The sequence below is a fragment of the Trichoderma virens genome (assembly GCF_000170995.1).
Source record: "Trichoderma virens Gv29-8 chromosome Unknown TRIVIscaffold_92, whole genome shotgun sequence".
Taxonomy (NCBI): Eukaryota; Fungi; Ascomycota; class Sordariomycetes; order Hypocreales; family Hypocreaceae; genus Trichoderma; species Trichoderma virens.
This window is the reverse complement of record NW_014013657.1, coordinates 1,119,984-1,142,844: the sequence shown is the minus strand read 5'-3', so window position 1 is coordinate 1,142,844 and position 22,861 is coordinate 1,119,984. Positions and strand designations below refer to the sequence as shown.

Here is a 22,861-nt window from a genome sequence, read left to right as displayed (position 1 = left end):
CCACCAAACGCCGAAAAGAGGGGGTATCGACTGATCAACCTCTCAATACTCTCAAGAAACCGGAATGAGTGTCGCATTCTACCGGGCGCGGGTGTATTTTCCGTGGCGTTGCTCCTGGCGGAGGCTCTCTTCTTGACTAGGAAGAGGTGCACGCCGACGGTTTGGATCCATGTCGGCAGGGTTCATTAGAGGAGGGATGGGCAGCTGGAAGTTGCCCGGTGGAGGAGGAATCCCTCCCGGCGGTGGGATCAGACCTGGAGGAAGAGATCCTGGGGGAGGTATTGGGACGCCGGCCTGTTGCATCAGCTCGAGGAGCTTTGCCGGGTCTGGAGGGTTATGGGGATCAAGACCAGGCAATGGAGGCGGCGGTGCTCCGTTGAAGCCGGGGATGCCAAATGGTGGCGGAGGCGGCGGCGGAGGAGCTACTGAGCCAACACCGACACCGGGCACAATCGGCGGCGGTGGGATACTCGAACCGAGGCCAGGAACAGCACCTCCGCCCAAAGGTAGACCAGGGATGCCCCCAGTCAAGCCAGGAACAGTGGGCTTTTGAGCATCCTGATCGACAAGAGCATCCATCTCGTCCTCCAGCTCGCGCTGCTCTTCCTCCTGGCGCTGACGGCGATTGCCGCGACGATCCCATGTGCCTTGTGCTTCGGCAGCTGCCTCGCCAATATGGTACCGGTCCTGGAAGATTTCAGTCTCACCAGGTCGGGCACGACCCCAGAATCGGGTGATGCGGTCGTTGGAGCCGGACGCCAGGATGTGACCCTGGGGGTGCCAGTCCAGAGACCAGATGGCGTAGTCGTGTGCAAACGGAACCTTGTGCGTGGGCCAAACTGATTGGGCTGGAGTCGATTCTGGGTCGAGACTGTCGTAAGGGGCGACGGTCAGAGGTTGGCCAGCTGGGGGGTTCGGTGTGTCCAGCATATAGTGAAAGAGTGATCCGTCCATGCCACCGGTGGAAAGGAGGTTGGCATGAATGGGGTGGAAGGTCAAGGTTGATATGTCCTTTTCATGACCCTTTAAGAGTACAATGTCTCTCATCATTCGCAGATCAAAGACGCGGGCCGTCTGATCTCGAGCCGACGTTGCAAAGCACCGGCCGAGTTTCTTCTCAAACAAGACTTTGGTGATGGTGCTCTTGTGGCCGTGGAGAGTGGTCAGGCTTCGCGCTGTCCGAGGGTCCCAAAGCTTAACCAAGTGGTCCTTGGAACCAGAAATGATTAAGCCTTTGGTTGGGTGCCAGTCAACAGACTTGGCATCCCAGCCGTGACCTTCAAGCTTCAACTCTTCCTGACCCAGAGCAAAGTCGAAGATTTTGAGGGTAGAGTCGTCCGAGGCAGTGACAAATTTGGAGTCATTGGGACTGAACGCAAGATCTCGGATTGGGTCTGTGTGAGCATTGATACTCTTGACGTTGTTGAAATTTGGCTGCCAGTACTTGATGACTCCGTCGTGGTCGCCAGATATCAGCCAGTCATCGCTGTGCGAGTACTCCAAGGCACGGATAGCGGAATCATGGGCCTGCATAATCGTCTCAAAATTGAAGCCGGTGCCGTTCCAGAGGGTGAATTCACCACTGGTTGACGCTGTAAGCAGCCTGCGTCCCTCAGGGGTCCATCGAACAACATTGATAGGATGCTTGATTTTGTTCAGCGATGAGTGGAGGTGCTTGGCCGGGATGGAATCAGCGGGAAATACTGGTCGTCCTGCTGGTGGAATCATCTCCAGGAGCGTTAGTCTACTTCATTGGTCGAGGCCCTGTTCAAAGGTCGATTTGTTTCTCACATCCACGATGTAGCTCGCGCTTGGGCGTTCTCTCTCGCCAGTATAGCCGCCTCTGTAGTTAGGAGCGCGGTCTCGCATCCAGTGAAGGACACTTGCGCTGTAGTCCGTCACAGGCCCTGTTGAGTTACCGATTAGCCCCTCCTGCTCTGAATGATACTGAACTATCTCATCCTGATCCATGGTTGACAATATTGGTGGATTAGGTTAAACCGGGTGACAAGACAGGAGGTATGCTCAAGTAAGCGGCGCCATAGACATCTCAGCAGGGCACTTGCCCAAACATGTTTAACAGCCAGATAGTAGATCATGATTTCCGTTCAAGGCAAACGAAGAGACTATCAAGAATAATACTCTGTATAAGGGACAGCTTGCCGTAGGGTATATCTACCCTTGCAAGCTATTGGCTAGCCGAATAATGGGCATCAAGCTACGAACGAGCAGGCTCCAGAGGGTAAAGACAAAGACCACAAGAGGGGTATATAGTGTGAATGAGATCTGGAGTATGAAGAATAGACTCACTTCGACCGCGAACTTTCATATATGCGCCATCTTGGCCCTGGCCGCCACCTCCTCGATCGCCATGCTCACCACGAGGCTCATAAGCCATCGTCGCGTGTTCTCGTTAATCGCTGATCATGCACCGGAGTGGTAAATTCGACAGATGCTACGGATAAGCGGATGAAATATAGTATGACGGTAGTTTTACACGCCTCTCCAATAAGAATAAGAATAATTCTTAGTCGAAATAGGCTTCAATGGACAGTTTGCAGGATTGCTTGGGAAGATGAAAGTCTCATTTCTGTGAGGCCCGCGCCTTGAGAGCGTCAGGCGAAGAACAAGCTCTGATTGGCTGCAGGTCATGTGATGCATGGAGGTCGTTCTGGCCTTAGTCAGCAATCCTAGAATAAGTGCTATATCCATGTGGTAAATCACTCGTACTCTATTGGGGAACATGAGTGGCGGAAACTGGGATGAAATCGGGCCTGATTGCTTCCATTGTCTTAAAGCGTTATCAAAAAACATGAGTGTGACTGCGGCTGTGACTACCGCATGACCAACAGCGAATTCTCACGTGGTTTGCGGTCCACGTTATGGGAGAGAGAAACTCTGGACACTCTCTGCAAGCACGCCGTACGGAGTTTCAGATATGTTGATAGCTTATCAGTTTTCATCTGCAAGGTGTAAGGTGGTAGTACTCCAGACACCATACTAGATTCCATGTATATGCACGCTTGCCACTGCATGGAGCATAAACTTTGCAACGCTGTTGTTAGTGCCTGGGACTAAGAGATGCCTGCGAGGGACTTTGAGACATCGGTAGGTAGAACACGGCTCTACTATTGCATATTCGGTATTCTGCCACAGAGAATTTGCCTTAGCCGGACGAACTGCTCCTGACAGGCTTCCAGATGATGCTCATGCAAATGTTCGGTGCTTGGCAAACCGCAGCTTTCACATGCTTTTTTTTTCTCTCCCAGGCGTTGCAACCTGCTAACTGCACTGAAGCAGATGCCCTTGTTCAAGCTCCTGCGCCCCACCGCTTCGGAACCCAGCAGTCGATACCCGCTATTTTCCGCTAATGCCGCCACTGGTCAATTTGACGATACAGCGACTAACGCAGGCCATGTACCTGTTATTACCTTCAACCGCACTTAAAATACGAAGTCACCTTTTTCATGCGGTTTTGGAACAAGGGAAATGCCCTCTCAGCCCGGCTCCATCTTAGTCGTCACCCTTACATTAGATAGGACTCATTTCGGTCGACGCCGATACGTTGGATTTACACCGAGGCATATGAGGCAATTTGCCGACCGGCAGAGTACATATCAGTACACGTAGAGAACACGGCATTAGTACGAGGTACGCGGGCTGCGGCAAGATAAACTCAATGCTGGCCAAGAGCCCCTCCCTTAGTAGCTGAAGCTTGATCAGTAGTAGCTTGTCCCTGTTCATGTCCCTCGATCCATCAGTCTCTTCTGCCATCTCCCATCTCAGGTTGAGGCAGAGTTTGCCCCCTCTCTTGCAAGTTACACCTACAGGACATCGTAGGACCGAGACCGAGCATGGCGCCTCCTGCAGAGTCCTCCACGACGACAAGCGTCGAGGCCTCTACCGGCTCCGTGTCTCGCCGCCACGCCTCACAAAGTGAAGCAGATCTAACGTCGGTGGAGCCCGTCAACGGCACGACCAAGAACCGGCTCTCCAAGACACCGCCGAAGAAATATCGCCATGTCGCTGCGGTGCATTCCCAGACGCGGCCGTCGTGCCTGAGCCATGATTCCCCTGCGGCTCCCAGCTTTCTCGGATTCCGCAATCTCATGGTCATTGTGCTGGGTACGGCTCTCTTCTGAATGGCGACTATTTTTCTTCTCTTGATGAGAACATCTCCCTAACGTATAATTAGTTGTTGGCAATCTCCGATTGATGATTGAGAATATTCAAAAGGTGCGTAGAGGAGCGGCTTCGACATGTCGCGAGACATGAAAGTGGATGACGTAGCACTGACATGCATCTGGCTGTGGTGTAGTACGGCGTCTTAATTTGCATCAGGTGTCACGACTACAGACGTCAAGATGTGCTCTTGGGTCTTTTGCTTTATTTTCTTATCCCCTGCCATTTGTTTGCAGCATACCTGATAGAGCTGGTCGCTGCCAAGCAGGCTGAGGGATCCAGGAAGCGAATCAAGGACAACAACTCTGGCCCGTCAGAGGCAGAGCGCAAGAAGTTCCACTCAATCTGGGTTCTTGCGGCTTTGGCCCATGGAATCAACATCACTCTTGCCCTTGCAATTACCACCGTTGTGGTCTACTTTTACGTCTATCATCCGCTGATTGGCACTTTGACCGAGATGCATGCCATCATTGTGTGGCTCAAGACGGCATCATATGCATTCACCAACCGAGATCTTCGTCACGCCTATCTGCATCCAGTTGAGGGAGAGGAAGTGCCTGATTTGTACAAATCCTGCCCCTATCCACAAAACGTGACGATGAAGAACTTGGTATACTTCTGGTGGGCTCCGACTCTGGTGTACCAACCTGTTTATCCGCGGACCGACAAGATTCGATGGGTGTTCGTGTTTAAGCGACTAGGAGAGATCTTTTGCCTTGCTGTGTTCATTTGGGTTGCCAGTGCCCAATATGCCACCCCCGTTTTGCGCAACTCTCTCGACAAGATTGCCTCTCTTGATTTGCCCAACATCTTGGAGCGGCTTATGAAACTCTCGACAATCTCTTTGGTCATCTGGCTGGCCGGCTTCTTTGCGCTCTTCCAATCTTTCTTAAACGCCCTTGCCGAGATAATGAGGTTTGGCGATAGGTCATTCTACGACGACTGGTGGAACAGTGAGAGCTTGGGCGCCTACTGGAGGACGTGGAACAAGCCTGTTTATACTTACTTCAAGCGCCATGTCTATATGCCCATGATCGGACGAGGCTGGAGCCCGGCCGCTGCCAGTTTCGCAGTCTTTTTTGTTTCTGCCGTTCTTCATGAAATTCTTGTTGGTGTTCCAACACATAACATTATCGGTATGTCTTGGATGGAGAGGTTCAATTTGAGAGTTTGTTTTCTAATCGTTTTCACACAGGCGTCGCTTTCTTCGGCATGTTCCTTCAGCTTCCTCTCATCGCCATTACTACTCCGCTGGAGAAGATGAAACTCGGTCATGGTGGCCGCATTCTTGGAAATGTCATATTTTGGGTTTCGTTTACAATCTTTGGACAGCCATTCGCGGCCCTGATGTATTTCTACGCTTGGCAGGCCAAGTATGGCAGCGTGAGTAGGTTACCTCAGATGGTGCACCACTAACGCGGGCCTGGGGTTTCGCTTTGGACATGTACACAGCGGTTTTGCTTGATTGCGTAAAGTTAAAGGACGTCAATAGATATACAGACGTAAAAGATACACGATATGGGAGGAATTTTGAATATATTCTCGGCCAAGTGCGAGGAATACACAAAATGAAATTGATGGCCATTACAAGACATCTCGATACAATTTGGATTCACAACCTTTATTAACCCTGAGCAATGCTACAATGCTAGCTAGAATAAATCATGGTTCCTCCCCCACAGTCGTGCCCATTTTGCGCCCATAGCTCTATCGTATAAAAGGTATCAATGTACCAACCCTCTTCTTATAGTTTACATAGTCATCGCCAAAGAATTCGATCAACTTTCCTTCTTCATGACGGATCCTATCCTGGAAAAACTTGTACAACACAGCCGAGTAAGCAGCAAAGCAAAGCACATTGCCCAGCACGAGCTGCGTGCCCAAGCCCCAGTAAAAGAAACCAAAGTAGCTGGGATGTCTTATCCACCCATAGATGCCGGATGTCACGAGAACATGTGATTGTGCTCTCCTTGTTTGAATTTGGTGGTTGAAACTAGCTCCAGCGTGCAGCATCGCCATGGAACGAACAGCCTGGCCGACGAGAACCATAAAGAGGCCTATGAAGAGAAGCACTTGGCCAGAGCCAAAGGGGGCCCAGTGTCGACCAGGAAAAAAGACGGAGACGATGGTACACTCTATGAAGGCAGTAGAGTGGGCGATGGCGTAGGACGGCCAGTTCGCCGTGAGCAGGAAGCTGTCGATGCCGGCGACGATGGTGTTCCGCTCAGCCGTGGTCCAAAACTCCAAAAAGTGAAAGGTAGAGAGGGCGAGGAGGAAGAACGGGACGCGCCAGATGGGACTGTCTGTGAGGAGCAGGACGCTCACGATGCCGACGATGCTGATGGCGAAGGCGATGCCCAGGCAAAAGGCGCGGAGGGCGATTCCGGAGAGCGACTTGGGCTGGCCGGGGAAGAAGGGCTTGAGAGGGTTTTCGGGCTGGCGCGGCAGCGGAGAGTTGCGGCCGGGATCTGAGAGGAAGGGGGGGAGGTCGTCGTGATGGCGAGGTTGAGGGGCGAATGAGTCTGCCATGGTGGATTGCAGGTGCTCTGGTGAAACGATCGGTTGAGGGAAAAGAAGTTGATGGAGTCGGTGAGACTGAGTCGCCAGTAATGAGTGCCCGTCTATATCATGATCCCTCGTGATGGTCTCTGCTTTGGTGTGTGATGGTGGTGATAACGTCTTGTTTGTGGTTTTTTATGCAACCCGCACGTGAGGATACGTAGGCGAGATTCGGCTTCACAGCTGGGACAAGCCGCGCACGGGGACTCTTCTGTCCTATTATAAGGCTGAGGCTTGGCACGGTAACAGAGAGTGAGAAACGAGGTTATTCTTGTCGAAGATTGTTCAGCAGAGAACAATACATGCTTGTGTATCGCAGCAATGCAGGTGCCAAGGCCTGGCCATGGCGAGAGTTGCTTACGGGCTGTTTGTGGTGGGGTTCAGGGCCTTGCAGAGATTCTCAGGGGCGCAGCTCTGGGGCTAGGCCAGTAGCCACACCTTGGCAGCTACACCATAAATTGACGGTGGCACAGTTGGGGATGCATTATCCAGAGTGTGTCCCAAGTCTTGAACTGCATTTGATTGTTCTACATCTTCTTCGAAAACCTTAATTGTTTCATGTACTAGTACATAGGACTTCAAAAGCTTCCGGACTGTGCCCGTCAAGTGGCCCTGTCTCTCATGAAAGCTGTGTACAGGACATCTGTCGAAGCATCTACAACTCCAACGGGCAGCATAACCAACAAAGTCTCCACAAGCCACCACTTTCTCCGCGATCTGGACCCTTCTATGGGTTTCGGAGTCGATTGTTGCTAGTAGTTGATATGGACATGGCCTCTGTCTGTGTCAACACATCTGTCGTAACAGTGAGGTAAAGGCAGCGTTTTACCTCATTGTCACCTTGTCTAGCTCTAGAGCTGACTTGTTGGATAAAACCACGGCAGTAGTAGTGAGCTAGCGATGGAGCAGACACGTAGCACCCCAATATGTCGCTGCGGTACATCACACCTCTTTGTTCATTGCGTAGTTGAGTAATAAACGCGGTGTCAATCCATACGGTTTGCTCCATAACATGGCAGTACGGTATGCCTCTCATTAGTCGATTCTTAATCAAGATTTCGGGTTGCCGCTCTTCACAGACCTCCCTGAATCGAAAAGGAGGAGATGATGAGCGTCAGAACACTGATAAAGCCCCAGGTACAGGGAATCCAAGTATTCATCTCGTAGTATCCCGCCTGGTAAACAGCGCCAAGCCTACACAACAGAGTCAGCATTTCTTTGTACTTGTTTCGTAGCCCATCCAGCACTGACATAACCCCAACAATGGTGCCAGATAGTACAGCCTCAAGCCCAGCGACTCCCAGATAGACAATCGGTGTGATCCAGAGATACTTCCACGACGACTTCTTCCACCCGTGCGTGAACATGGCGATGAAGACGGCGCCGAGGTGAAACAGCGCGAACACGATGAGGGTCCATATTACTGTGAAGCGCCAGACGTCTTTGATGTAGTAGAGCGTGTATCTCTTGTCGGGCGTGGCATCGAATAGAGTGTGGACGTTGAGGGACGGGAACGGAGGAGTGGTGTAGTTTGCCGGAGGAATCAGGCGGCGCGTCATCTGCGCGATCGAGTGTGTTGACTGCAGGCTGTTGGTCAATAGTCTGATGTTTCTCCTGCGTAAACACATCTTACATGTTAAGATGTCTCCCTTTCCGCTGCTCTCTCCCGCGCTGGGATTGCCGATGAAGGCGCATGTGTCGTTGTATGATGCACAATAGCGAGCCTCTCCCTAGCTGCAGAGCTGCAGAGCTGCTGTAGCATGTCGCTGCCAACCGTAAAAAGACCAGACGGTAATTTCGGGGTGGACCCCCGGAGACGTCATCCCTAGAGCCTCGGCAAAAGCATGCACTAAACCACAGCAGCATCAATCGCGTCTGCATCCAGCCTTTTGCTTTCGATCAAACAACAACTTCATCGCCTGTCAAGGGAGTGCATTTCGCATTGTAGCCGCGCCGCAGCAGATGCATCACCATGCCTGCTGATCAACTCCTCAACACCGTCTTGCAGCATTACCAGGACCTTCACGATGCGGCCAAGACGGAACAAATCATCGGCACGACCGCACACCTGCTCTCGCAGCTCTCCAACCCACTCAACCTCGGCGTTCTCACATCGCAGCTGTTGACGGCTCCCGCAATCTGGGAGAGACACGATGGGTTGCGCACCTCGGTCCGAATCATCAGCATCTACAACACCGCCGCGATTCGCGTTTGCGAGCAAGAAGTCCTGAACGACAAGAACAAGCTCGAGGGCCGGCCTCTCGAGGGAGGTGCTATTAAGTGCGATGCCTGGACGCGGGCGGTTGTCAAGGGCGCCGATGAATATTCAAAACGGTGGCAGCATCTGCTGGTTCTGACAGGCATCCTCATGGGGATGGAGGGCAACGACAGACGTGCACTCTCCAGCAGCCTCAGAGGGATCATTGGGCAGGCGGTTGTGCTGGCGGCCAATATGGCACTGGAGAGTCACAGACAAGATGGACCGCTCGCTGGCGCTTCAATTGCGCTGGCACTCAATTTCTCGTTTCCTCTACTCTCTGATTTCCACAAGGCTCAGATCAACTGCAATGAGCTATTGCCCGTCACTATCTGGGCTCTCACCGGCCCGGAAGGCTTCTGCGAAGGCCAGTTTCTTCAGGTTATTGGAGAGAGCATCACTGAGGCTCCCGGCCAGCTCCTCTCCTGGACCTCGCAAACCCCCTCATTTCAACTGCTGCAGGCCATGGACCAGCGCCCCCTGATGGGAAATGTTGGCCCCTTGTCGAAGCTTGCAGCCTACGCAGCTCTACATGCCACTGATACGGACGTTGTGTTGGCCGCACACGATGCGCTGCTAGTTTTCTCGCGTCAAGTGCTGGACGCCTGGCAGTTGAATCGATTCAACGACATTGACCCGGCGTTTGAGGCCAACAAGCTGAGCCTTGAGACTCTCCAAAAGACGTGGCCGGTGTTGTGGCAGGTCTTGCGAAAGCTGCTGTTTGGCGCTGTGGCTGTTGTCCAGGCCATCGTTTCACGCAGTCTGCTTGATCATCGCATGTTGAATCCCGTGGCTGCCTCAGGAATTGCTGCCAAATCACTGCACATTCTGCGGAATTTGTACTTCATCTCTAACCGGAACAACAACAGCGCTTTCCAGGTGTATACTTTCAGTTACCTGACCTCCATCGACAGCCTCTCGCGGCACCCGGCCGCATCTGAGCTGTTCCTCAAGGAGATTCGCCCCCTGGAAGCTCCCACTGCCCCAATCACACACCTCTCAAGGACGCTGGACCTGTTTTTCTTGAACGTTGCCGAGCACCTCCCCCTGGTGCTCTCTACAGCAGCCTGCGAAGCTCTAGTCATCAAGCCAGCAACTGCCTACCTCTCCCACGAGGGCCCCATGACTCCCTCCACGGTCGAACTCTTTGAATCATCTCACAGTGCCATCCTCTCTGTCCTCTCCTGCCCACAGCATAGTTCACTCACCATCGACATCACTCCCTTCTACATTATCAAGCTATTCGAATCCTTCCCCCAACAAATCTCCCCACGGCAGTTCCGGGTCGCCTACAAGACTGTCATGCAAATTGTCTCTCCTCCTAATCCTATCGCAGCAATGGAGCCTCATCTCGCGGAAACCCTCCTCGAAATGCTTCGAGATACCATCCCCACCGCGGGCACCACGCTTCTGCCTCAATCCCCGGATACTGCATCGCCAGATGGTACTTCACCAGAAGATGCTACCCAGGAGGCCCCAGAGCTTTTCTCAGAGCAGAGTTCACTCACTATGGCCCTGGTTGATACGCTGCCATTCTTGCCTCTGCCTTTGGTAGAAGAGTGGCTTACCATCACGGCACAGACTTTGAATATGATTGCAGATCCCAAGCTTCGAGCACCAGTGAAGAAGCGGTTCTGGGACATTCTCATCAATGGAGAAATGGATGTAGAAAGAGCAGCCATCGGAGTAGCCTGGTGGGGGGATCAGGGTGGAAGGGAACTGTTCACCTCCAAGCCTGCGCCCGAGACAGCCATGATGAGCGGCGCAATTGTGTCTAGTGACCTGGTGAGCAGCAAGTTGTAAGGGCACGGGATGCATCAACGCATCACAGATATGTGATGGAATTATGGAAACCACAAATGGGGGTTCGTCATCACATCTTGCAGCTTCTTAGACTTATTCACCGACGCTGGAGCTTGGTCATCTAACATGGATAAACGTGTGTTTAATGCAAACAATATTAGTTTTGGGGAGCTTGGTTACATGGCGCGTTTTTTGTTTGGCGATGATATACTGATGGTGGGAAATGCACTTAAGGCCAGCGTGATCCCGGGCTGGTGAGGGTATATACCAGAGCCTTTAAAATACATAGGATTAATACACTTGGACATAGACCAAGCAAAAAGAAATGATGTTCAGCAAGGCTTGCTTCGCCCTGGGGAGTTTGTGCTTCTCATTGTCGGTTTCATCATCCACGACCGCTGAACCGCCGCGTGGTAGCCGGAACACCATGATATATCCATTCTCTCCCATATCCTCTTCCAGCATGACCGCCGAGGCAGCTCAACCGACCGCCGCCGCTTGGGATTCTTCGACAGACGAGCCCGACATGCCGCAGCTTACTCAGAGTTCCAACACGTCTCACAGTTGCGCCAATGTTTTCTGTCTGCCGCTGTCGCCCTGGACAAAGTCTGAGCCTCGGCCAACACCCGTGCCTACATCAGTAACAACTGCAAGCGCAAGCGGCTGTTCCCAGGTCCTCTCTCCAAGTCGGACACCCTCAGCCATGAGCTTCAACTTCACCGACTCGTGCGATTCTAGCACGGACATGGCGGAGGACTGCCGGGCAACGCTCAACTGCGACACCGCGAGAGGTCTGTATCCAACATGCGAGCGCGGCGAGTGTCAGTGTCTAGCCAAGGAGTGTTTCCGGAGATCCATGTGCCTCGACCTTGGCCAATGTCGAGACTTTGATGACCACGTCTGCATAAGGGAGAGAAGCGATGGCGAAGGCGTGGGCGTCTGTGGATGTGAGCCACGAGTGGCAAAGTGTCTCTTGGAGGAGAATCCGCACCATTATTGCGCGGCGGGATCGAATTGTACGGAAAGGCACTTTTCACTGTATCCCGAGTTTCCGTATTGCAGTACGGGGGATTCGAGGTATCCGCTGGGGAGATGCGAGTGTCGCCATTTTGATTGCTTTAGGACGGGGGATGCGAGGGATTATGAGGTGTGCAAGGACTTGGTTGATTGTGAGTCAAACCCGCTGGGCCCATGGCCTTATTGCAGTCTCAAATATGGTGACGAGAGCAAAGGAAAGGAGGATGGATATTGCACGTGCGGATCGTGAATTATTTACTGCGTAATGTATTTCGAGGGCCAAGCTTTGCTTTAAATTATTAGGACTACCAAGCTCTGGATACTTGGTGTTCGATTCTAAGCAGGTTCGATCAAGGTTTCATGATATACAGGTTGTTTAATACCGAGGTAGAACTGCCAGAATACTTTCAGCTGCAGATTAGTAGAACCTCCAATCTCTTTGATTACCTGTACCTAGCAGGTTCGTACGCATGTAGAGTCCTCTTGCCAGTTTGGCAAGGCGTCCCGACATTCCCACTCTTGCAAGAGCATAAGCTATGGAAGGCGCATTTGGACTCTGATCTCCAAGCCTTTTTCTCTCTTTACCTACCTCTAGGTAGACCCGATGACATTTTCGAATTCAACACCAGAAACTTCAGCACCATCCAGCCAATTGGACATTTTCTAGCCTCTCAATATGGGCACTCATTGATCGTACCTCTTTTCCTACAATCACGTACTGATTCATCTTCATCAGCCGCATGCGGTATCTCTTCACGCTTCCTACCCAATTCCACGCATACCTCAAGCAATGCCAGCCAAAAGACCACGATGGAATACCAATACACGAACGAATGATGCAATACCGCCGTGTTTCTAAACACCGCATCCTCCAGCCTGATTTACTCATGATGATACTATACTGGGTTTGCCAATGATGCCATGTCGCGTCATATCTTACCAGGTTTCTATCCAGAGGGAAAAACCCGACCCCTCCTTTTACTATCAACACCCGCCTCCTTCGCCTCTTCAGGGTGCAGCGAGCGAGCGTCAAGATCGGCAAGAAACTGGCCGGCCATCACATCATCTAAACCAGAGACCCCTCCTTACGTGCGCAATTGGCATTCCACCCCAATGGCCAATGGCTCGCAGTAGCCACTGCTTTGTGAACGTGGTAAGTTCTTCTCCAACCAGGGACTTACGGACAGGCTTTTGCCTACGGCGTCCTCGGGTAGGTACTAATATCGCTGGCATCGCATCGTTGCTAGTACGTAGATGGCTCAATCCGTCCTTTTCACTAGCGTCGCCAGATCTGCAGCTAAATAATCGCAAGATGCGTTCATCAGAGTTCCAACGAGGCACTTCTCTTTGTCCAACCCGTTATTACCCCGCCGCCAACTCTTGCGAAGCTTTGTCTCAGATGACGACCACATCCTCCAATTGCAAATATCAGGAACTAGCAACGCCACATGCCCATCAGCATCCGAATCTTGCTGGATTTTCTGCGGACATGCCGGGACAGGATGGAGGGGAAGCTGAAGCCATCCAACAATACAGGGTTCATCCAGGAGAGAAACTGGTTGTGAATCCATTAGAATGGGAAGATGAGCAAGACGTACCTGTCTAGGAAATAGGCCTTCTGCATCAATGAGGCAAAGCACGCAAGCACGTTGACGATGAAGCTCTAGTTCACCAATAATGCAAGCCGCTAACAGGGGGTTCACAGCTGAGCATGGGCCCTTGGCGGGGTTTCTGGGGAAGAATACTGGAGAGGTCCATGACGACTTCAGCTGTGCCGGGGTGTCTCAATACTTCGCGCTCCCTTCCATTGAGTCGAGGCCAATTTTATCAGCATTCCGGGTGGGGCCACCTTCTCCAGACACCCTGTGGCGTGCTCTGTGGCAGCTCTCCAGAGCATACTGAGCTTGTCTAAGTCGGATAGCTTCGAGTATGAATGCGATGGGTGCTTATTCTATGACATAGGCGCATCTCTCTCCATCTCTATGGTATATAAAGGGGTGTGTGACGTCTCGTTCTTGTGTATAAAGTTTTAAAGACAAAATCTTCAATTCAATTGTGACCATCATTATCATACAATCAAGCTTTCTCTAGGCAAAGAAATCCTTCAAAATGTCTTACGGCGGTGACAACAACGATAACGTGAGTGTGATACAAGCTACCTCTGGTTTCTTCTTATCAATTGAATATGAACTAATCATAATTTATCTTGGATGTCATAGTACGGCGTGAGTCAACACGATACTTTGAGAAGAAGATGATATACCTATATCGCATTACAATTGCTAATATCAATCAGTCTCGCCGCTCTGATCAAGACAACTTCGGTTCCGGAAGAGACAACTTCGGCTCTGGAGGAGACAACTTCGGCTCTGGAGGAGATTCATTTGGCTCTGGAGGAGACTCGTTCGGCTCTGGTGGAAATCAACAACAATACGGCTCCGGCAACCGCCGCAATGATGACAGCTCATTTGGCACCAGTGGACAGGGTGATTACGGCTCTGGAGACACCTATGGCAGCTCTGGCAACACCTACGGCAGCTCTGGCAATGACTCTTATGGATCTGGGGGTGACACCTTTGGCTCCGGCAACCGTAACCAAGACTCATCTTTCGGTTCTGGTGGCCGCCAGGATGACTCGTATGGCTCCTCGAATAACTACGGCTCGTCGGACACCTACGGTTCCAGCGGCCAACGCAATGACGATAGCTCGTACGGCTCTGGCAACCAGGGCGGATCGTACGAGACCTCGGGCCAGCGATCTTCGGGCAAGAGTGAAGGTCTCTTTGAGAAGGTGAAGGACAAGGTGTCGCACATGGGCGGCCGTGGCAACCAGGGCGGCGATAGTAACTACTAAGATACCATGTGCAAGGATGGGATGAGTTGAGCTGAGAGATATTGAAGTAATAGTTTGATCTAATGACAACCTCAGCATGGATATGGCTGCTATCTATTGGATTCTTTCCAAGGTTTTCATAAAGTAAAACCAAAACAACAAAACAACAAAATCAAATGTCGTCTACTGTTTGCTCGAAGGCTGCTGCGTTAGAAGCTTTTCCACCTTGACCAATATTACTCCATCCGTCGCTTCTCCCTTTGTATTCCTCAAGTGTACAAATCTATATCCTTGGCCCAGCCTATCAAGTCTAATGCACGCCCAGGCTGCTAAATCATCCCTACCAATCTCGTCATCCCTGACCGTAAACCTCACAAAGGTGAGCTCTTCGACTAGCCCTGGAACGTTTTTAAACTCGAGCTTCTCTGCCCCGAGATCAAGGTCGCGGCCCTTGTGCGTCTTGGTGCGGACCTTGTACTCGCTCTCGTGGACGTGGCCGTCGCTTTCGGCGTGGCTATTCTTGGAGCCCTCGACGTGGAGCTCGACTTTGATGTATGGCTTGAAGCCCTTTGCGGACTTCTCGCCGGCTGGGAGAGGGATGTTTTGGGCTGCGAGGAAGGTGAATGCCAGGGTGACGGATTTGCGGGTGATGGTGATGGGGGTGGCGGCGTCTTCCGCTGCGGTAAGTTTAGGGCGGTATCCTAGGGTTTGAAAAAACAATTAGCTGCGGGACTTGCACTTGAATATCAAGCAGTATCACAGGAATGTGTGAATTTAAGGAGCACGATGTAAACTTACCTTCTGGCTTCAGGACATAGCCCCCTGTCCCGGTAAACATGCCCTCGTTGAGCATCATGCCTTCATCCGTCTCTTGCCAATTCAGCGCGATAATCTGAGCACCTCCACCCCAGAAAATGGCCGGGTTGAGATTGGAGGATCCGATTCGGAAGCCGGCAGGATAGGCTCTCAGCAGATAGCGTTTATTGTGGTTAAAGAGGACGGACCACTGCTTCTCATGGTAGTCGATGAACTTCTTCTCGGAGATGGAGAAGATGTGTGTGGGCATTTTGGCCTCCGGCTGCGTCCAGCCCTTGAAGGTCACGCCCTGGGTGTAGATGGCGAGCCGGGCAAGCTCCTGGATGGTCTTTGCGGGCTTCGGCGGCGGGCCTGCGGGCATGGGGACTTGCTCGCTGCGGATGGTGTCGACCTTGTCCAGGGGCGTGCCGGGCGGGACGTATTTGACCTTGATGAGGATCTTTCGGCGCAAGGATTCGGGGCTGGGCAGCGCTTCGATATCGGCGTCGGGCTCTGCCACCAGCAGTCCAGCCCAGACCTCCTTCATGATGTCCACCATGACAATCTGCTGCTTGGCGCTGCAGTGGACTTCAAGGCTCACAATCAGTGGCATTTCAGAGGCGACGAATGCGCTGTCGCGGATGGCCTCGCAGACGTCCCTGAAGCGAACGTCTTTGGTGAGCGTGTATCCATGCAGCACTCTGGGCTCTACAACGCTGCTGGAGTCTGACTTTGGCGTGACGGCCTCCTGCAATTCAGCCACCTTCTCGATCGCCTTCTCTTCCATCTTCTCCACCTTCTTGCCAATGTTCATCTTGTCCATCTTGCTCTTCAGCTGGTCGCTCCACCCGCCCTTCTTGTCCTTGTCCTTGGACTCCTTCTTTTCCTTCTTCTCCTTCTTCTTCTTCTCCTTGAGGGCTGCCTTTTTGGCCGCTGCTTCGTCGTCGCTTGTCTCGCTTTCTGAAGACTCCGCGTCACTCTCATCACCATCCCACACGTCAATCTCGACGCACCGACATCCTCTCAGCAGGACATTGGTGTAAGCCCCAGTGGTACTATCACTCGACAGTTGGTTGCCCGTCAGATACGTGTTGTGGCTCGAGCTGATGAAGTAGCTCGAGAGCGGCCATGAAAAGTCCTCTTTATTCACCGGCAGCACGGCACTGCTGTGAGAAGATGTCATGAAGGCCAGGAAGCCGCTGAGGTCGAGATCGGGCGTGCCGAGCAGCTGTGTCGCAGCGTCTGCGGTGGCGTTATGGCCCTGGACCTTTTGCACAAAGACCCTGACCTGCTCACTCGTCCATTTCCCCTCTGGAGTTGCGTGAGATTCGAAGAGGCGCTTGAGGTAGGCGAGCGTGCTGGTGCTGAGGGCTTCGATGGTCCGTTTACCCACGCCTGAACCCCCGCCAGACTGAAGCGAGGGGCTGCCGGATTGATCTGGAGCAGCCATGGCGGAGAGAAGGGCGATGGACGACGGAGAAATACAAACGATATGAAATTATGTTTTTTTCGTATCCTTAATAATTCTAGGATGACGCAGGAGTGTCAAATGATTGGGAGAATATGAGAGGGAGTATGAGAGAATATGAACGCCGAAGTGATGATGCTGGGGGAAAGAGTCTCGTGAGAGAGAAAGCAGGCGTTCTAGACCTCCAAAAGCAACCCCCCCTACCCTGCAGCGAGCCAAGCAAAGACCACCGACTAGACACTCTCGTCGCAGCAACTCAGCACACGAACAGCTTACGGGTTGCCTCTGAATCGGTGCAGAAAACGGGGGGCTCAGCCTCTCTGAGCCCCTCCATGCAAAACCGCTGGTGGAGCCGTGAATCGCTGACAGCTGGACTTTAAGAAGAGGGGCAAAAAGGGCCCCTAAATTGGGCGATCCCCTTATTTTGACCACCTTGGCTTGGTAAGAAATCCAGTTGCTTTTGTTGTCATGGTTGACGCATGCATAGAGTCCTGTAGTGTATAAATCATCATCATTAATATGTATATGCAATGATGTATATCCAATAGAGCATACAAAGACATGTTAACTTGGTGTCTCATTTCACCGGTAGCAATACTCATCGTTCCGATATAATCATGTAGCCAAGTGAATTAGTATGTAGAAAGATCTTATAGATATGGATAGGCCTTGTAGATATAGATAGACATGTAGAATATAACATATAAAGATACCCAAAACTGCACATGCAGCGTGGATAATCTACAAGTATTCACACACCCATATGCTCATCCCTTCTTCTCCCTCGACGATTCTGCCCTGCGCCTATCAAGAAACTCCTCCATGTCAACATGCACCCTCATTCCCTTCGACGTCATGGTGTTATACACTGCCTTCAGCTCATCCGATTCCATATCCCGAATCAAAGTCAGAAAAGCCTCCATCATCACCTCCTTCGATCCAGGGCAATGCCTTAGTGCCCGGTAAAACACATCCTTCGCCTTTGCGCGGAACTGCTTCTGGCCGTTGCAGAATCGAATGTAAGACATCCACAATGCGGGACTGTTCTGACAAACGTCACTCGCCAGAGCTTGCTCAAATGCAGTCTTTGTCGTGTTAGCGTTGCCATGTGTAAGCTCGTGTTGAATGGTAAAGACGCGGCTGCTAATGCAGTCATGCTGCTTCACTAACACATGGTCATACAAAAGGTCACGCGTCTCGTCAATGACCCGAAGACTCGCATCAGCCCATTCAAACATGGAAAGGAAAACTGAATTTCGTGGAAACTGCCTGATGAAACCTGACAGCTTCTCGCGCAAGTATACTCTCCGAAATGGTCTGTGTATCATTTATTAGCTTGATTTCCCATACATTAATTATGTTGAAGGGCATTCAAGACACATGAAGCCGATATTGGTGAGCAGTGTCGAAGATTAGCGATACGATGGATGGAAACATGCTTACCCTTTCGATGCGTGTAGATAAAGTAGATGAGCCGCATACTGAAGGACACGCTCATGCGCCATCAAACGGTCTTGGGACTGAAATTCCTGAGATATCATATCCACAGTGTTCATCGCAGCAGCAATATTGCCTTGCGATACTGATGTGGGTTCTGAATTTCCCGGGGCCGTGAGATATGATAGTAAAATCATGCATTCTGCGAGTACGCTCGCCCCAATGACATCGCCGCCGTGCAAGTATTCGTGAAAATCCGAAGTAAACGTTTGGTGGGCCTTGAGAAGTGTGGTGCTGCCAACTTCAGGAATATCTGTACCTGTATCCTTCCCCTTCAAATTCTCGTCCACCGATGCACAGAGACGCACTTTTGCCAAGTCAATGTGTCCCGCCTCAAACTCCATCCAGCTCCAGCTTCCATAGAACAGGAACTTGTACCACTTCGCAGATAACTAGAAAGCATGTCAGATATATTACTTCTAAACTCTCACATCGAATTTCACACATACCGATGAGGACTCAATTGCAGCTCCCAGCACTTTGCTCGCCACATTTAGATCGTTGGCAGATTCAGCAACTGCATACGCATTATAGAGCTCGGAATTCGCAGGATATTTTTTGAGTAAGGCCTTGGCAGACTTCTTGACGCTCGTCTGCTCATTCGAGAAGACCGTGGCAAGGTAGTATTGAGCCAGACCCTCAATTCCCGCAATGTGAACAAGTTGCCTCAGTGCCTCCGATACCCAGAGCGAGCTCGCTATAGGATTCTGAGACCCGGCAGGAATGTACTGAAACCACTTTGAGCCACCAAATAGTAAAGAAGGAGAAACAGCTGCCTTTACGCCCATGTCAAATCGCGGGTCGCTTTTGTGCCAATTCTCCATATCGTCGTCATGATGCTTAATCGGCTGTAAGTCAATCTTGACGAGCGATGATGAGATGAACTGATCGTCATAGGCTGTTTCTGTCCAATTACTCGCTCTAAATGCCGGAGGAAAGCCACAGAAGAGTAAAAATGCGTCAATCAATTGCGTTGAAACCTCTGGTAGAATAGAGTTCGGTATGAGAAACAGGAATGGCTGGATGTCAGAGTACATTACGACTCTAAACGGATCATCATCTGTTCCATCATCCATCGTCCTTGCTGGCATCTTTGCTGCTTCAGAGCGAGAGTGTTCGAGATGGCCCCAGGCTTTGTAGACGTCTCGTGAGGAAGATGGTGCGACCGGGGCTGCCTCTACCGGCTCTGCTGCATCCCCATCGCTCCCGGTTTCGACGTAATGTCTCCAACCGTTGGCACCGATGTCGCCTATCCGAGGTACTTCGCTTTCCCAGAAATCGTGGAAAGACTCTAGCGCAGACTGCTCGTCCTCAATGGCCAGGGGCCTAAAGAAATTGAGCTCTAAGAGACCCTGCCAAGCCGCAACAGCCAGTTCCTTGTAGCCAGCATCATGGACAAAACGAGTGGCCCTCAGGAACACAAATATGGCTTCCTCAATGGCGCCATTGGGCTGATTTGATGTCAGACGGGAGAGGGTAATGCGTAGCCTGTCTAGAAGTATTTTCTTGATGTCATCATACTGAAATGTTGTGATGTTGGACGTCGAAAAGTCAAGGTGAGTTTTCCACAGGAGAAAATGATTGTCCTCATCCTTTAGGACTTCTGACCATTTCTTTGTAGTCGCTTTGCTGGTCCACACTTTGGCGCCCTCTCGCATCAAGTAAACGAGAACTCGTCTGCGGTCTTCCGCATTTCTTGTGTTCTGAAGAGCCGACTCCAGCATGGATACTTTAATCTCTGCAAAGCTATGAGCTTCGTTTTCTAGTATCGAATGATCCAAATCTTCCCCAGCTTTTAGCAAAGCATCTTGATGGTCTACAAGCTCTAGCCAGGCGTCGATATCTTCTGGGGTATCCTTTACTTGTTTGCTGAGCTTTATGGACTTTTTCTTCAGTGGGTTGCTCTGGTCTACTGCCAGCATGTCGATTGACATATCAGAGTCCTCATCCGAGCCACTCTCTGAGGGCTGCCGTGGCTTGGCCTTGCCCTCAATGGACCGATATGAAGGACGTTCATCATCTGAAGACTCTTCATCTCGCTGATCACGCTTTCGTTTTTTAGATGAACTCAAGGGTAGGTATCCTTCAATCTCATACGCAGTATCTGCATCAACACTCCTAGTAACGGCCCTGATTTGCCTAGATTCCACCCTTGGCATCTTGGATCGAAGCCCATCTCTACCAGAAAAGGTGTGAAAGCCTTCGCCGGGCATGCGGAGACTAAACTGATCTCGTGGGCCATCACGGTGTATGACTAGGCGACCCTCCGTACCAAGGACCCTACCACCCCCATGGCGACGGTAAGCAGGAACCTGTGATCTGTCAATGCCCCCATATTTTATTATTAGGGGGTCGCCTTTGGTGTCAATCACGAAGAGGCCGGGAACACCCTGTGGCTTGGAAACAGACTTCGGCTTTTCTGCTGCATCCGCCGTTTTCTCACGACTGGAAGGCTCCCGACGAGCTCGGTCTCGGTCTCGATCCCGGCGGTGGTCTCTGTGGCGACGAGACTCTCGGCCACTGCGCCTTGAACCACGATCCTCATCAGACCGGCGGCTGCTTGATCTGTCGTCATCGCGAGCATGCTTCTTCCGGCGAATCTCATGCTGCTTCTCGAGCTTTGTGGGGTTCTCTTTGCTTGCGTCCTTGGATTTAAAAGAGGAGAATTTCGGCACGCTGAGCTTTACGTCTTGTTCGTCTGGCGAGGCCATCGTGATGAAGCTCAGCAAGGTGCTTGGAGAAGTACCATGATGTTGAAATTGCGCAGGTTTGATTTATGTAATCTCCAATTGAGAGTGAATAGCCGTTGTTGGATTCGATGCTTGATGTTGAATATATTCTGAATTGTACGATGAATTTGAAGTTGATTCGTGATGAGTGGCACAGAGCATGCATGTACTTTGCAACCTTGATGTCGCGTATCTGGTACAAATCCAGCAACAAAAGAACACGCACGTGATACGGTGCAGCACGTTAATGTCATCCCCTAACAAACAGTGCATCGGCCCCCTGTAGAGCTTCCATGTACCCACTAATCCGGCAAGCTCCCGCCTAATTAGCGAACCCAAACAGGTACCAAACAGCAAAGCTTCTCCACGTCAGCAGCAGCAGAAATAGTACAAGATGTCCCTGAACCTTACGAGGTGCTAACGGCGCTGGGGATAAAAAAAGAAATTGGGCTGCAAACCTCACCGTCCTTCAATTCTCATCTCCCGCTCTCACTCTCTTCATCTCTCTCCCTCTCGTTACAGCGTTGGGCCATGCCCTCAGTCGCACTCTCGGATCATCTCGTTTGGATCCTGCCTGCTGCCATTACGCTTGCCATCGGAATCATCTCCATAATGGGGCTCTTCGGCGGAAACCAGATGCCCGTTGAGGGCAAGGTGTGTAGTAGTAAATCGTCTCAATTGAATGGGTCAATGGCTTAGATTTCGATGCAGACCGTCCTCATCACGGGCGCCTCAGAAGGAATGGGTCTGTCCGTTGCCAAGCAGCTTTCTGGCAAGGGCGCCAACGTCGTCCTCGTGTCTCGCGGCGTCGAGAAGCTAAAGGACGCTCTTGAAGCCGTCAAAGTACGTCTTTGATTTGCCTCGTTTGCCTCATACCACAATTGGTTTCCGCTGACGTGGCGTGTCTTCTTTCTCATCTACAAAGGCAGCCGCCAAGGACAAGGGCAAGCAGCGCTTCCATTACATCGCCGCCGATGTCTCTGCGCCGTCCTACGCTGCTCCTCTCCTGGCTGAGGTTAGGCAGTGGAATGATGGCAAGGCGCCTGACATTGTCTGGTGTATTGCTGGCATGTCCACTCCGGAGCTGTTCATCGACATGGAAATGTCGTCTATGCGTCGCCAGATGGACGTCAACTTTTATGGCACGGCTGAAATGTCCCATGCCATCCTTAGGGAATGGCTGGCACCTGATGCTCCTATTGAGAAGGAGCCCAAGCATCTCATCATGACTGCCAGTGTCCTTGCACTGTACACCATCCCCGGCTACGCACCTTATTCTCCTTCCAAATGGGCCATGCGAGGCCTGGCCGATACCATCTCTCAGGAGGTCATGATGTACCCCCAAAACGTCAAAGTCCACGTCGTCTTCCCCGGAACCATCCTCTCGCCTGGATACTCACGTGAAATCCTTACCACACCAGAGATTACCACAATTCTCGAGTCCAGCGACCCCCAACAGACTCCTGACGAAGTTGCTGAAGTTGCCATCAAAGGACTGGAGAATGGCGAGTACTTTGTGACTGTGGCCTGGCTCGGTGCGCTTATGAAGTGGGGGATGCTGGGTGGTTCGTTCCGCAATAACTGGTTTGTCGACACTGTCATGGCATGGTTTGTCTCTCTCATTTGGATATTCGTACAGCCTGATCTTCATGGAAAGATCAGAAAGTACGGCAAGACCCACGGCCACCCTAGCAAGGCCAAGCAGGATCATCAGGCATAAG

The 22,861-nt window shown here is 51.6% G+C and overlaps 10 protein-coding genes across 10 annotated transcripts; 5 read left to right on the top strand and 5 right to left on the bottom strand.

Annotated features, from left to right (window-relative positions):
* Positions 1-78: 78 nt before the first annotated feature.
* Positions 79-2,398, bottom strand: TRIVIDRAFT_38629 (uncharacterized protein; the record flags this gene model as incomplete). The annotated part of the gene is made up of 3 exons (XM_014094300.1): positions 79-1,728; positions 1,792-1,907; positions 2,311-2,398. The coding sequence occupies 3 exons, from the start codon at positions 2,396-2,398 to the stop codon at positions 79-81; spliced, it is 1,854 nt and encodes a 617-aa protein (XP_013949775.1).
* A 1,378-nt stretch (positions 2,399-3,776) lies between these two features.
* Positions 3,777-5,775, top strand: TRIVIDRAFT_87128 (uncharacterized protein; the record flags this gene model as incomplete). The annotated part of the gene is made up of 4 exons (XM_014094299.1): positions 3,777-4,125; positions 4,196-4,236; positions 4,319-5,318; positions 5,378-5,775. 4 exons carry the CDS (start codon positions 3,855-3,857, stop codon positions 5,596-5,598), a joined length of 1,533 nt encoding a protein of 510 aa, XP_013949774.1.
* Positions 5,776-5,790: 15 nt separating this feature from the next.
* Positions 5,791-6,711, bottom strand: TRIVIDRAFT_232664 (putative isoprenylcysteine carboxyl methyltransferase; the record flags this gene model as incomplete). Its single annotated transcript, XM_014094298.1, has 1 exon — positions 5,791-6,711. The coding sequence occupies one exon, from the start codon at positions 6,709-6,711 to the stop codon at positions 5,890-5,892; it is 822 nt and encodes a 273-aa protein (XP_013949773.1).
* A 1,103-nt stretch (positions 6,712-7,814) lies between these two features.
* TRIVIDRAFT_38082 (uncharacterized protein) lies at positions 7,815-8,300 on the bottom strand (the record flags this gene model as incomplete). The annotated part of the gene is made up of 2 exons (XM_014094297.1): positions 7,815-7,935; positions 7,993-8,300. 2 exons carry the CDS (start codon positions 8,298-8,300, stop codon positions 7,815-7,817), a joined length of 429 nt encoding a protein of 142 aa, XP_013949772.1.
* Positions 8,301-8,674: 374 nt separating this feature from the next.
* Positions 8,675-10,970, top strand: TRIVIDRAFT_185016 (uncharacterized protein; the record flags this gene model as incomplete). Its single annotated transcript, XM_014094296.1, has 1 exon — positions 8,675-10,970. One exon carries the CDS (start codon positions 8,714-8,716, stop codon positions 10,799-10,801), a length of 2,088 nt encoding a protein of 695 aa, XP_013949771.1.
* Positions 10,971-11,264: 294 nt separating this feature from the next.
* Positions 11,265-12,655, top strand: TRIVIDRAFT_228600 (uncharacterized protein; the record flags this gene model as incomplete). Its single annotated transcript, XM_014094295.1, has 2 exons — positions 11,265-11,748; positions 12,555-12,655. The coding sequence occupies 2 exons, from the start codon at positions 11,265-11,267 to the stop codon at positions 12,653-12,655; spliced, it is 585 nt and encodes a 194-aa protein (XP_013949770.1).
* A 1,202-nt stretch (positions 12,656-13,857) lies between these two features.
* TRIVIDRAFT_217275 (uncharacterized protein) lies at positions 13,858-15,335 on the top strand (the record flags this gene model as incomplete). The annotated part of the gene is made up of 3 exons (XM_014094294.1): positions 13,858-13,957; positions 14,038-14,043; positions 14,115-15,335. The coding sequence occupies 3 exons, from the start codon at positions 13,928-13,930 to the stop codon at positions 14,670-14,672; spliced, it is 594 nt and encodes a 197-aa protein (XP_013949769.1).
* Positions 14,115-17,030, bottom strand: TRIVIDRAFT_82556 (putative phospholipase C; the record flags this gene model as incomplete). Its single annotated transcript, XM_014094506.1, has 2 exons — positions 14,115-15,352; positions 15,450-17,030. 2 exons carry the CDS (start codon positions 16,894-16,896, stop codon positions 14,835-14,837), a joined length of 1,965 nt encoding a protein of 654 aa, XP_013949981.1.
* A 651-nt stretch (positions 17,031-17,681) lies between these two features.
* TRIVIDRAFT_64536 (uncharacterized protein) lies at positions 17,682-21,122 on the bottom strand (the record flags this gene model as incomplete). The annotated part of the gene is made up of 3 exons (XM_014094293.1): positions 17,682-18,231; positions 18,358-18,803; positions 18,861-21,122. The coding sequence occupies 3 exons, from the start codon at positions 21,120-21,122 to the stop codon at positions 17,682-17,684; spliced, it is 3,258 nt and encodes a 1,085-aa protein (XP_013949768.1).
* Positions 21,123-21,752: 630 nt separating this feature from the next.
* On the top strand, positions 21,753-22,860 carry TRIVIDRAFT_165545 (uncharacterized protein; the record flags this gene model as incomplete). The annotated part of the gene is made up of 3 exons (XM_014094292.1): positions 21,753-21,794; positions 21,852-21,983; positions 22,066-22,860. The coding sequence occupies 3 exons, from the start codon at positions 21,753-21,755 to the stop codon at positions 22,858-22,860; spliced, it is 969 nt and encodes a 322-aa protein (XP_013949767.1).
* Between the last annotated feature and the right edge of the window lies 1 nt (position 22,861).